The following is a 12,867-nucleotide window of genomic DNA, read 5'->3' on the forward strand; positions in this document are numbered from 1 at the left end:
GAATTTGTATCAAGAGTTGGTACTTTATTCTGTTTTCCACGAAACGTACACGCAGGGAGTTTTACTGGTCTTTTAATAAAGCCAACTGATATTTCTGGAAAAATCAGGCAAGACTTTTCTTCATTTATAAAACGGAAGCAGTATACTTCAGGCTAATTACAGACAGAGAAAAAAGAAAGAGCTCTTAATTTACATAGATTGTACTAACCAGTTAGGCTCATTGTGAGAAAAGAGTGGTTGGTACCTATGGAACAGAAGAGAGGGATTAGCAAGAGGAAAGATGGTAAAATCATGAACTCCTGCAAGACTGCAAAGATAAAAGTATCTATTTTCCAGAGACATCCAGGGCCCAAATATGGGTAAAGCAGGGAAAAAAATGAACACAGAGATAGAGGATTTGCACACAGTTACCCAGAGGTACAGAACCCCAGAAGTTTTGAGGAGACAGTCCCTACCATTCAGGCTTCATGTCATCATGGACAATACCCACAAACCCCATGCGCTGCTACTGAAAACACTTTCAGGTTTTGTCCCTAGCTTTCTGCAAAAACTGATGTGGTTTCAGAAAATAGAAAAATAAAAACCTCAAACCGAGCGTGTGATCTGATTCCACTGAACTGATTTTAATAGTTCATGGACATAGGTGACAGATAGGTTTTCCCACTGAGATCTGCCCTGGGGGGCTTGCTCTCACCCGATGCAATGATTTGCATCATGGTTTTGCAGGATCCTGTTGATCAGGAGCCGAGCAGGTTTCTGGTAGCAGCTTTTGCAGTTCTGGCCACTACGATCGATGAAGGGAGTTTGGTGAGCCAGCTTGCAGAGGACAGCTACATACTCACACGTCGATAAACGGGGCTTGGCCTAAGCATTCTTGTCAGCTGCTGAGCAGATTACCCAGTGAACATTTTATCACTTTTGAAGAGACACCTCCACAGAGACGATAACACACCCGCTCAATTACCCGGTCAGCCTTGCTCAGGCTGAATGTGCCAGGCCAGCCTAATCCCAGCCCAGGGCACGACCATTCATGATGTCTCATCGATTCAGGATTACGCTTAAATGCACTGTCAGCACATGCCCAGGAAAGAAGTCAATTTCTCCCCATGCCCAGCTGCTGCAGCACCAGCCTTGTGATCACGTGCTGCGAAAAGCCTAACTCTGAGAGACCGGCGTGCCTGGCGCTTACTTACTGGGTGATGCGCTATTTGTGTTGCCCTTTTGATTGCCTGGTTTCCTGTTTTGTTCCTGCATGGACAATTTTCTCCCTAACAACCTGGCGTGACTTACTATTCCAGCACAGGAAGAGAAAAAGGCGACTGCTCAAATGAAAAGCAAGCAGGGAGGATACATAGAAGGGAAAGGGCCATGCAGGCAAACGTAGATCTAAAATTTAAACTCAGTAACAGAAAAAGAATGGGGATGTTTACCTTTTAGCTCTGTTGAAGCTACACTGGGAGAAAACAAAGCCAAAGGAGAAGGCTAGCCTTCTCTCAGATATACACGCACAGCTGCTAATCAGCTGCACGGCCTCTGGCAGGCAGCCTCACTGCTTTTGGGCTTTTTCCTCTCCCACTCCTCAGCTGTGTGTCAATTTAGATTAAAAACTTGGTGGGGAGGGAGATTCTCTTGTTCTTTGGTTTACAGAGCGCCTAACAAAATGGGAGTATAACGTTTGTTGAAATATCTGGAAATACTGCAACTAAATAACACCTCATAATAATTCCTGATGTGCTTCCTGTAACCACAAGTTTGCTTCTGAAATGCTCTATTACATTGTGAGAGAAATGTGATCAAACCTCGTACCAGCACTGAATCAGAAAACACAGGTCCCCTCCAATTCTTCCTGTGACTAGCAAGCAACTTATAGCAAAACGGCAGCAGTATTTCCTCTTAACTTTTGCACAAGGCATTGTAATTTCTATATAAACACAGAAGTTTCTTTCAACTACAGGAGAGTATTACCATAAATCTCCAAAAGCGAATGCAATTTCACATCACAGCTGATGTTTTCAGTATATATTTCCTATTCCAAAAAAACCCTGCTGTCAGCCAGTGCTTCATGCTTGAATGAGGAAAGCAAGCTGCAATACTAGTAAACATGGCTGAGCAGAAGGAATGTTAAGAGGGCTATTGAGAAGAACTTGCATTCACAATTCTCACGTTGCTGTGCTATTATGGTAAAAGATTGTGGTATGCGCGCTTGGCCACATGCATGTCTAGCAAAACTGGGCACCTGCATATGCAGCAATGAACTGTTCAGAGAGCTCTGTAGTCAGCCCTATCTAGGTTTTTTCTGTGACTTGTTACCAGCCTCATAAACTGATATATTACAGAGATACATGTAGAGATATACTTCCTTTGTAAATGGGAAAACCCACTTCTGACTCGGCAGCTCTGAAGCCACCTTTATTTCATTTGACTTTTGGATTTTAAGCAAAAGCATGTGTGTTCCAAGACATGTGCTACAGCCTCAAGGTGTTCTCAACATCCTGTTTCAGCACCAACTTCCCAGACACCTTAAACAGTTTTATGTCACTGCATGCATGCTGTGCAGGAAGCTTTCACTAGTAATTAAAAAAAAAAATCAACTTAGTCATTAAAACCAGTACCTAGAATATTTCCACTGCAGTTCCCGAGATTGCAATTTTCCCTAGTAGACACATAAAGTAATAGCTGTAATAGCTTCAGAGGGCCCTCGCTGGCACCCCAGGAGACCACACCTAAACCACCCTCACCCTGGAGGAACACGCATTAACGTAGACAAAGAATCTTGAAACACAAAGTTAATTCCAGATGAACGTCCAAAGTGGATCAGTTGTCACTAAGCATATGGACAACCCTCACCAGGCTGGAAAATCATCTCCTCCTTGCTCAGATCTCAGCCCAACCACAATCTTTTCCTGGAGGCCTTCACAAAACCAGCCTTACCCAGAACCATCTTCTGAAGGTGGCTGGGGAGGGGAATAGCTCACTGACTTTGCTCCGTTGTTGAGCACTTCTTCCCAAACCAGAAGGACTGCAGAAGGTAAGGTAGCAGGTATCAGAGCTGCAGCACCACACGTGACAACACACGTTGGTATTTCTAAAACATGTGTTTCCCGGCATCACTTTATTGGGAAAGGCTATTCGCACTCAGAAGTAGGTTTTGGATCTCCTGGAGGTGGTGAGAACTGTAAGTGAACAAAACAAGGAAGAAGCATTTTAAAAAGAACCCATGCCAACAGGCATTTTATAAATGCCTGTCTTCGCCTGTCTTCATGGTTTCTTTGCCCCTTTACTCACAAAGGTTGGCAGTAGCTCTTCAACAGACACTAGCATGATGGAAACAAAAACTGCTGCAGAAATCAGATTTTAAGACCACCGGAAAATAAATCTTCATGCAACTTAGCATGAAAAAAAGAAATAAAGCACAGACACGTTCCCTGTGAACGCAAGTGAAGGTGGCTTCTGCTGAGGCCTCTAATATATCTAAACTAATCAATCCATGGATCAGGTCTCCACCATGTGGCCAACCCTCCTTCTCCCCAAAGTGAGGTTTCAGGTTGGGCTCCTTGTCTGTTTTCAGATGAGCCTTACTGAATGTCATCTAGGTTCAGTTTTGTGAATTGAATCTTTGCAAATGAAATTTTGTGTGATTATATCCTTTCTTCCAAATGCTTTAGGTGCCCCTGCACTTAGCTGAAATATCACTAATGCCTTGTTAAAGCCCTGATTACAGAATGAGAGAAAACATCCCCATCAGTGATTTCATCTTAAACAATTCTTTCTTCAAAACAGTCTATTCGTTAAGTCTTAGCATTTCCTGCTATGACTTCCCAACAAAAAGAGTGAAGGGTACTGGGACAGACTGCAATTAAAAATGGGCTCTCAATCTGTCAAATACCTTAGTAAGTGCAAAGAGAGCTAGAAAGCAGAAGCATCAGCTTACATTATCACAGCCATCAGGGTATGCTCAATCCCTTGGTTAATAGCCAGAAATTGCAGTTAATCTCTAATATGTAAAAACTGATTAATTGGTATTAAGCTTAAGAGATATATGGCAGGATTTTTTATTTCATTAAGGAGATTAATTAAAGAGCAAATAACTGCATAACTGATGTTCAGAAGCTAGAGTTTTTGTCGTCTTTTTTTTTTTGAAGTGGATATTCCCATTTTCCTGTAACTCCGGTTGTCTCAGAATGATGTGTTTGCCGAGTGCCCTTATGCAGATCACCAGTTAATCATTCACTACAGTAAAACTTCACTGATACAACTCATCACATTTGTTTCCCTGTAAGGTTTCAACAGAGTGAGATGACAAATAGTTTGTCGCTGCAGTCCTTCAAAATATTTTGAAAATTACTTTCCTGCATGGATTGTGTAGGTGGATAATAAGCTTATTTATTCCACTGTTAATGTTGGAAAATTGATTTAACATTAGCAAAGATGAAAAACAATGCACATTAAAAAAAGAAAAAATTCCACTCTACTTAGCAGTCACGGATAGGATGAGAAAATGACTATTTTTAAAGGGAAAAGAAAGTTTCCTACATGAAAGTTAAATTCATTTCTCACTGGAGTTTAAAGAAGCATTTCATGTGTAAGTGGAATCATTTCTTTTCCTGGTTTTCTTTGCCTCAAGAGTACTTGTCTTTAGAAACTCATGACCAACTACTGGTAAATACAGTCATTCACGAGGCAGATCGGAGAAGCTGTTATTCTTAGGAGACCCTTAGGACAAGCACAGTCTATCTAAGAAGCACCCGCTCACGGAAACCAATGAAAAACCTTTTTTCTTCCCAAATTTAAATAAAAGTTCATTTTCACAATGAAGATAAAAGCAACCAATGACTGCAGAGCTTTATCACTGTACAGAACTGCCATCTACCATGCATGTAACATAGTGCTCAAATCACATAAATATATGATATGCATAAGACCCTATTAACAACAACAGTAGCTGTAATTTAGACAGGGCCTAAACAGGGTGGTCTAGATAGGACTTCTTACTGACAATACATGTGCACTAGTATCTTTAAAAATAACACATCTTGTAATAAATGCAACTTCAGCTGTCAGCAGAAATATAAAACCAAAGAAAGCCTGGAAAAGAAATATTGTCACGAAGAGCTTTAATTACCCATAGCTTTTCCGGGAACAACTCAGGAGCTTTCTATGTAAAAATGCATAACATGCATTTGCTTATCTTCAGAAAGGAACAACTTTGAAGAGAGGTGACACTTTGCCCAGCAGGACATATACCATTATGGAATCATTTGCTACTTTATAACAGTAAATGAATAATATATAATAATAATATAATTCTAAAGTAAATGAAAGGAGAAACAGCTCTACAGAAGATAGGGCCACTGCAGTAGAATCACAAAACCAGATTTACTGTAATTCTTGAAATGTAACAGGTTTTAAATTTCTACCAGTGTGCCTAACTGCAACTTATACCAAATTTTAATGTTTACAGTGTCATGTAAGGCAATTCTGGGTGAAGCTGTTACTTAAGAAGACTGTGTAAATATTGAGTTATCTGCATGACCTGACTTACCTTGTCCCCTTCTTGATTATTCCACTCAGAAGAGAGGATGTTCGGCCACAACAGTCAGCAAGTTTTAATGCATACAAATAGCTTATTATCACATTTTATTTCTAAAAAAGTCAGAGGCTGATGCCTCTTTTGTGAGCTACATTCCCATTCATGTGCATATGCTTTGGAAAGTTATTTCCTTTTCATTTCCCATCTGTTCATAAAAAATATCTTGTTTTCGCAGCAACTTTTATTAACCTTGGCCTTTGTAACCAAACACCTTTCACTGCTGCCCATTTTTTGCAGCAGTTCAAGTCCTAGCAGGCTTTGTACTGGTCTCACCCTGCACTGGATATTCTCACAGTCTTGTTGTTTTAATCAATATAGAAAACTGGTTAACACCTTATGTGCCACTAAACTCACAGTAATGTCAGCTTCCAGAATTCAAAAGTTTAGAGAGACAGGTCTCTGTCCACACCCAGTTCTGGGGCAGCAAAAATGAAAAGCAGCTGCTGCATAAGGAGCTTATGCAGTCACTTCCCTGGCAGCATTTTGATCTTGCCTCCCATTTTGAATGTACAGACCACTGCCATTTCCTTCTGAACATCAGCCTTTAGAGGACCACCAGTTGAGCTCCATATTCATTTCCTCCATAGCTTCCGCCAAGCAGTGTGGATGTTCTCCATAACAGGCTTAGCAAGTCAGCTTAATAGCTAAATTCTAACCAGTATTTCTGCTTTGTGGCTTGTTAAATAGCCACTGCAATGAGGGAGGCTCTTCCTTTAAAAAAAAAAAAAGGTTGTAGGGAGATTCAGGTTGAAAGAATTCACCTCTAAGCAGCACATGGACAGACTTGCAACTAAACAGTAGTTAAGTTTTGATTATTCTAGATACCTCATCTTGTTTTTCTTTCAAAAAGTGTTTATAAAATGCAAGCTTAAGACTTATTTTATCTACAACAAGGAAATTCAGCTTCCATAACTTGCAGTCCAAGTGTTGCCTTGTGTGCATGGTTATCAGACTCAGGGAAGATACTGTGCATAAAAACCCATGGGTCCATAAACTCTGAACTGGTGCTAGTTAAGCTGCAGAACTAGCCTCCTTCCCCACTTGCCCAAATACAAGAGGGGGTGAGTCAGCACCCAAAAAACAAGGCAAGTCTTCCCCTCAGCTGTTTTTGGTATTACCAATTCATCCTCCTCTGCAGAAACTACCAGTACCCAAAACACATCTAAACAACAGTATAGAACAGCTAGTAATCAAGTTTCAGCAGCACAGATACCTGCAGAGGAGAAAAGTCCCCTCAGAAGAAGTAAAGGGCACAGTATAAGTCACTACAGTGCAATCAGCCATTGAGTATCCAGGGATTAACAGAGTGGTCCAACTTCACTTTCCGCAAGAACATCATTCCTCTTATCCCAGACTTCTTTTCCCAGCCAGAGCTGGTGTAGGGGGAAGGTGTACTACGTATCTCAAGAAACAAGCTTTCTCTTTGAACAACCCCAGTGCTTTAGGTGTTCCTGCTATATCCTATATGCTCAAAAGGAGACAACTGCTCTAACTACAGAAGTGTGGTACTTTGAGGTGCCTTAAGAAAACATTGATGGTATTAAAGCTAAGTGGAAATTAGATGCTGCATGCAGGATATGAGAAGACTGAAGATCTTTGTTATGAAGTGCAAAGAACTAGAGATGGTATTGCCTCTGGGTCACAGACTAAGCCAAAATTCACTTACAGACATATTCTGGGGAGCAAGTAGTTTCAAAGAATAAGGGTCAGATTTTTAGTCACTTCTGCTTTAGTTGATAAAGACATTTTTCTACTTCCCATTTTAAATAAGTTGTGTCACAAATACTACACTATTTTATAACAGCTGTTAGCCATTCCCAGATAGGGTTGCATTTTAGTAACTGATGAAAAAGTGGCAGCATATAGGCTTCAGTTGGTAGTATGATTTAGGATGCCTATTTGATAAAAGTTCCAAGTGGAAAAAACACAGACTAAAAAGCCAAGTCATCTGTACACACTGGAATTTAAGTGTTTATTTAAAAAGTAAACCTTTGGGCACACTGCAATTTAAAAAAAGGAAAAAATACAAAGAATCTATTAGATTAAGCAGTCAAAAGCTCCCTTTTTTTTTCTCTCTCTTTCTGTACACACTGGAATTTAAGTATTTATTTAGAAAATAAACTTTTGGGCACACTGCAATTTAAAAAAAAGGAAAAAATATAAAGAAGAATCTATTAGATTAAGCAGTCAAAAGCCAGCAATATTACAAGCTGTTTACATACCAACATTTACATTAATTTAAAAAAAGTGGCATGTCACCATCATGTAAAACATACTTCAAAAGTTTAAAAAAATCAAGTTGACTTTTGAAGGATACAAATCTACCACATGTGTGAACATGGGTTTGGTCATTCAGTTTAAATCCCCTCTTGCACTGAAATGTTCAGTCTTCAAATTATACAAGTGGATAGCTAGCAGCTGTTGCTATTCCACAGTGGTTCTTCCTGTCCTTGGCCATGTAGATATATCCTTTGTCACCCCACTTCTCACCCCAGCTGAAAACAGAAGTAAAGGATTTGTTTTCATATTCAGAAGAGACTTACTCCCCCCCAATAAGTGTTTAAATTGAAAACTGCCGTCTTCTACGTTTGTAGAGAACAATCAAGATTGCTGCAGCCAAACTAAAGTGCTTTCCAGCAATTAAATACATGTCACAGAAGAGGCACCCCAGCTCACAGAAATAAAGGGTGCAGCCATCCTCTTGCTAGGAGGAGACCGTGATGGGCAATCCTGGATTACGGGTGCCTGAAGCTCAGACACTGCTCCTAGCCAACTTTAAGGGAGGACCAAGACTGCAAGCAGCATTTGAGGGTGGTGCCCCAGTAATGCTGACAACATGAGACAAGTTCATGTGATGTGCTCTTTGGCATTACTTTATTGTTTTCCCCTCCAACCTAGGGGGTAACTTCATCTTTAAAGTTCAAGTATTACCCATTTCACAGAAGTAAGCAGCACTCTGCTTCCAAAAAATCCATTATATCCCCACAAGCTGGTTTCCTCTGGCTCCCCTCTGCTCTACCACTTTAACATCTACTAGCTTCATGGGCTGTTCCAGTACTGAGCTCCCTTCAATTAACTGAAAAAGCAGAATGAGTTTGTTGCTTGGGCCTACTTTATCAGGCTGCCAGCACCAATCAGTCTAGTTTAACTTTTGTCATACAATACGATCTGGGAACAGTCTCCAGATTTTCCACACACAGATTTTAGTTACTGTTATCTCCCCACCCTCCACTACAAGTGCCAAACTACCTTCCCTTCTCCCCTTCCCCCAAAGGGTACAAGGTACAGAGAGAGATCTTACCTGTTCTTAACAATCCAGTATTTCTTCCCATCTACATCTTCCCCCTCAAAGCCGTAACCTACAACCAGAACACCATGGTCCAGGTCTTCACTGCTGCAGTCTGGTTCATAGTAGATACCTGCAGAGGCATAAGTTCACATGTGAACAAGCTCATCTGCAGGAAACCCTTCTCCCTCACCAGAAGCTTTGTGTATTTCAAATTAAATGTTGCACAGCTTCTTGAGAGTCAGACAAAGGAGTCATTAAGTGTATCATGGCAGAAACTGAGGGACAAATACACACATATACAAGAGAAGTATAAAGTGTGGAGAACCTGGACTAGAATTAAAAGGACTCCTGATTACGTCCATCACAAGATCAATAGGTGAAAAAAAAACAACTATTAACTGAACGGTAACGAATACTGAGTATTCAAAAAAGTTATCTGCATGCAAGTTCCTAACAAATCCCCACCTGACTGATAGAACTGGAATGAAGAGTGGCCTGCATCAATAGCAACAGACACTGGACCCACAGCTGCTACTGCTTTCATGAGTGCTCTTTCATGTCCTTGAGGGATGTCAACAAAGCCAGTGTCATTAGCAGCACTGTACTCTGCCTTGTAGCGACAGTCTTCATCATCCTAAATAAAGAAAGCCCTAGTTATTACATAGTTCTCCTCTTAACACACAGGTGAGCACAGGAATACCAGGCATTCTGAGACTTTGCTGCCTTGAAAACAAGGGACTGAAGAGGATCCAATTGCTTCAGCAGTGCTTTGAAAGGAGAAGAGCAGAGGGAGAACACAGAAGCTGCCTTTGAGTTTCTCAAAGGTACAGAAAAAGCAAAAGGACGGTGGAGCCCAAAAGAAAAGCTTTACTGAGATGCAAAGGACCATCACATCCTGGAACCCTGCCTTCTTTGGTGGGCAGGACAAATCTCTTTTCAGGGAGCAAAGAAGACCAGAATGCATTAATGGGCAATGGAAGAGAGCCAAGTATTCATTAATTACAAAGCAATCTAGAAACTGCTCATTGAGCAAGCACTTAAAATCCACAATTTCAGTCTGTCATAGTTTGAAAAACTGTACAGAACAATTTGGAAGTTAGTCATTTGTATTATATGACCTTACATACAGCATTCATGTATTTTGTGCTGCTTCTTCACATTATCTTTTTTTTTTTTACAGTGAAGCCTGAACTGCTGGTGCCACAGGCATTTATTTACATCAGGAGAGAGAACTAGTTTGGACATCAGGCCATGTGAAATTGAAACAGATTGAAGCAAGCACATCCCTCCCTTACCTGTGTGGTAAGATTAGTACTTAAGTTGCCTCCCCTCAACTAAATGAGCACAGTACACCTCAGATGCTTACTTTTTGTACTCAGCAAGTTAGGCACTTCCTATAACCAACTGGGATCTCTGGAAGAGCCAAGATGGAAAGAATTGAGATTACAAGGATGCAGGTGAACAGGAACCCAAATCCAAAGGCTTCTATGTTGCTCATAACAAATGGCATTGCTATTGCACACTCAGTCCACACAAAATAAGCCGCAAGGAAAGATACTCTATAGTGAGCAGAACTCAAGTGTTGAAAAGTCCAAACCATGGGCTCTCAAGTGATACCACAATTTACTTCTGCTCTTTTGTCCTCAGATGTCTGTTTAACTTTTGGTAGATCATTAGAGGCATTTTAGAAGCCTGCCCATTATCTGCATAACTTAAGGCATTGCCAACAACTATTGTTAAAAAACCAATCACACCAGCTGCAAGAATTAGCTGTCTATGGGTAGCAACCACATAATATTTCAGTTATGGGAAGCTGAATTGCACCCCTACAACTAAGTAGCACTGTTGACAAAGGCTAGGTCCTGGTTTGGTGTGTCAGCCAAGATAAGGCATGACATCTGATAGGAGGGCAGCAATCAGGGGGAGGAATAAAAATATTCACTCTATTTTTTCCAACTGGTCTGGTAAGATTTTGACCTCAAAGACCAGTGCACTATGCGATTCCTACTGGGGTTAGCCATCATTCTAGCTTTCCTAGGAAAGATGCAACAGGAAGACCAGATGTACCGATTACTACTTAGACATTCTCCTTTCTAGGTATGAGTTTCCCAACACATAGCTGGTCCACACAAAAGACATGACACCTGCAATACAAGTTCAGCTATTACACCTACCTTTGCAGTGTACGGGTAGGATTCCTCTGAATCAATTCCCCCATTATCCTGCACATACTGGAAAGCCTGGTCCATGAGACCACCATTGCAGCCTTGATTCCCTTCAGGGCGAGAGCAGTCTACCAGATTCTGTTCACTCAGTGACACAAGTCTGCCAGTTTTTCTGAAGTGCTGCCCTTCAAGAGCTCCTGTTGTGCTGAAAGCCCAGCAAGAGCCACACTGACCCTGAAGCAAGAAATTAAATCACAAATTACAAATCTGGACAGATTAGGCAATTATAGTTCCCTTACCACTGATCTAAATATGAAAAAATACAAAAGCCACAAGACAAACTTCAGTTTCACACTCCTAGCACGTACAAGTGAGACGTTACAGCCTTTTCTGTTCTTAGACATTTAGTACAGAAATTCTAAAAAATCCTAAAAGGGTACAGCAATTTCATCAAAATGGCACTTAATTTAGTAAGTTTGCACTAGGCTTCATTAAACAAGTCCACAATGTTTTTCCCTCTATGGAAGCGGAGGTAGCATTCAGGAAACTGAACCTGTAACTAGTTAAAAATCCACCATCAGAGAATACCTGGTCTTTAACTGGAGTTACATATCCTTTCTCTCTCCAGTCTACTGATCGTGGCGCTTCCAGGAAGCTAGGCTCAAGAAACTGGGATCCTCTGTACTTCCTTTCTGACTTCTTGTGTATATAGCCATTCATCAGCTGTCTGAACTCCTCAGTTGTCTGAAGAGAATTCAAGATATGCAGTCACCATTTATTACACACTGCTGTTTAGAACTGTATGTTTCATGCCTCTATACATACCATGTCACCAAACTGATTCATTCCCAACTTGTAGCTGTGTTTTCCTAATGTGTGATCCAGATTATGGAGTTCAATCATTTTCAGATTCTTCTCCCACACCACTCTCCTCCAGCTTTCCTCTCTCTGAGGGGCCAGAAAACAACATACTTCAAGGAGGCAGTTCAAACAAAGTTCACTTGCACGATAGTGTGCTTTGTTACAGCTTGTATACTCAGGCGAATGTAGACTACTCAAATGGGAAGTCTGAATGCTGTTTAAGAGACGGTCTTTTTGCCACCCTCGTTAACAAAAACCAGAGAGTACAGTACAGCTGAGTCGATGCACAAACACAGGAAAGGGACCTAGGAAGAGGGGGATTATCCTTCCCAAGCGCAGACGATAGCCAGCGTTAAAACAAAGCAGACATGACTCAGCTGGCAGGGCCCAGCCGAGTGCGCTCAGCGTTTGCTGAGCTGAGCACGTACCCCCAGGCGCTCACCTCATGGTAGTCCTTGGTGTGCCACGACTTCCACTGCCGCCAGTGGCTGTCCAGATCGGGGTCTACTCTCGGAGCGCCGAAGACCAGTCCCAAGCAGAGGCAGAGCGTGGTCAGACACAGATTCATGCTGGCAGATCTGCCGGGAACGGAGGAACAGTGGTCAGACACGGCAACGCGCTAGCAAGCCGCCTTGTGCTTGGCAGCCCTGAGCACGGAGTGGGATGCCAGTCCCGAAACGAGCCTGTTTGCCGACGCACAGCTTGTGACCCCGCTCCTTCGTAAGCCGATCACAGGAGAGAAAAGCAAACCGCGCATCCCAAACGAAGTCCTCCGGGGCGGACACGCAGAGAGGCTGACCGCCCCCACCCCCGGAGCCTTTCCCGGAGGCCCCATGAACTGACCCGGCCTCTGCCCGTCCCCCTCCAGGGAGCGGGGCCCGCGGCCACGACTGTAAACAAGCTCGGGCGGCGGGGCCAGGACGCGGGGCGGGGGGCCAGCAGCTTCCCAGGGAAGAGGCCGG

The 12,867-nt window shown here is 42.1% G+C and overlaps 1 protein-coding gene across 1 annotated transcript; it reads right to left on the reverse strand.

Annotated features, from left to right (window-relative positions):
- Window positions 1–7,668: 7,668 nt before the first annotated feature.
- Window positions 7,669–12,554, reverse strand: CTSL (cathepsin L). Its single transcript, XM_009273080.2, has 7 exons — window positions 12,348–12,554; window positions 11,870–11,992; window positions 11,633–11,788; window positions 11,054–11,278; window positions 9,345–9,513; window positions 8,892–9,009; window positions 7,669–8,085 (listed from the first exon to the last, which is right to left on the reverse strand). The coding sequence occupies exons 1-7, from the start codon at window positions 12,471–12,473 to the stop codon at window positions 7,986–7,988; spliced, it is 1,017 nt and encodes a 338-aa protein (XP_009271355.1). The 5' UTR covers window positions 12,474–12,554; the 3' UTR covers window positions 7,669–7,985.
- Between the last annotated feature and the right edge of the window lie 313 nt (window positions 12,555–12,867).

The sequence above is a fragment of the Aptenodytes forsteri genome, unplaced genomic scaffold (assembly GCF_000699145.1).
Source record: "Aptenodytes forsteri isolate BGI_AS27 unplaced genomic scaffold, ASM69914v1 Scaffold154, whole genome shotgun sequence".
Lineage (NCBI taxonomy): Eukaryota > Metazoa > Chordata > Aves > Sphenisciformes > Spheniscidae > Aptenodytes > Aptenodytes forsteri.

What these genes read in the sequence shown, in the direction of transcription:
- CTSL (XM_009273080.2), bottom strand. Translation starts at nt 12,473, where the DNA reads ATGAATCTGTGTCTGACCACGCTCTGCCTCTGCTTGGGACTGGTCTTC. An exon ending in TGAATCAGTTTGGTGACATG is followed by an intron (nt 11,789 to 11,869) that starts GTATGTATAGAG and finishes AATTCTCTTCAG; the next exon opens with ACAACTGAGGAGTTCAGACA. An exon ending in TAACTCCAGTTAAAGACCAG is followed by an intron (nt 11,279 to 11,632) that starts GTATTCTCTGAT and finishes TTCTTGCTTCAG; the next exon opens with GGTCAGTGTGGCTCTTGCTG.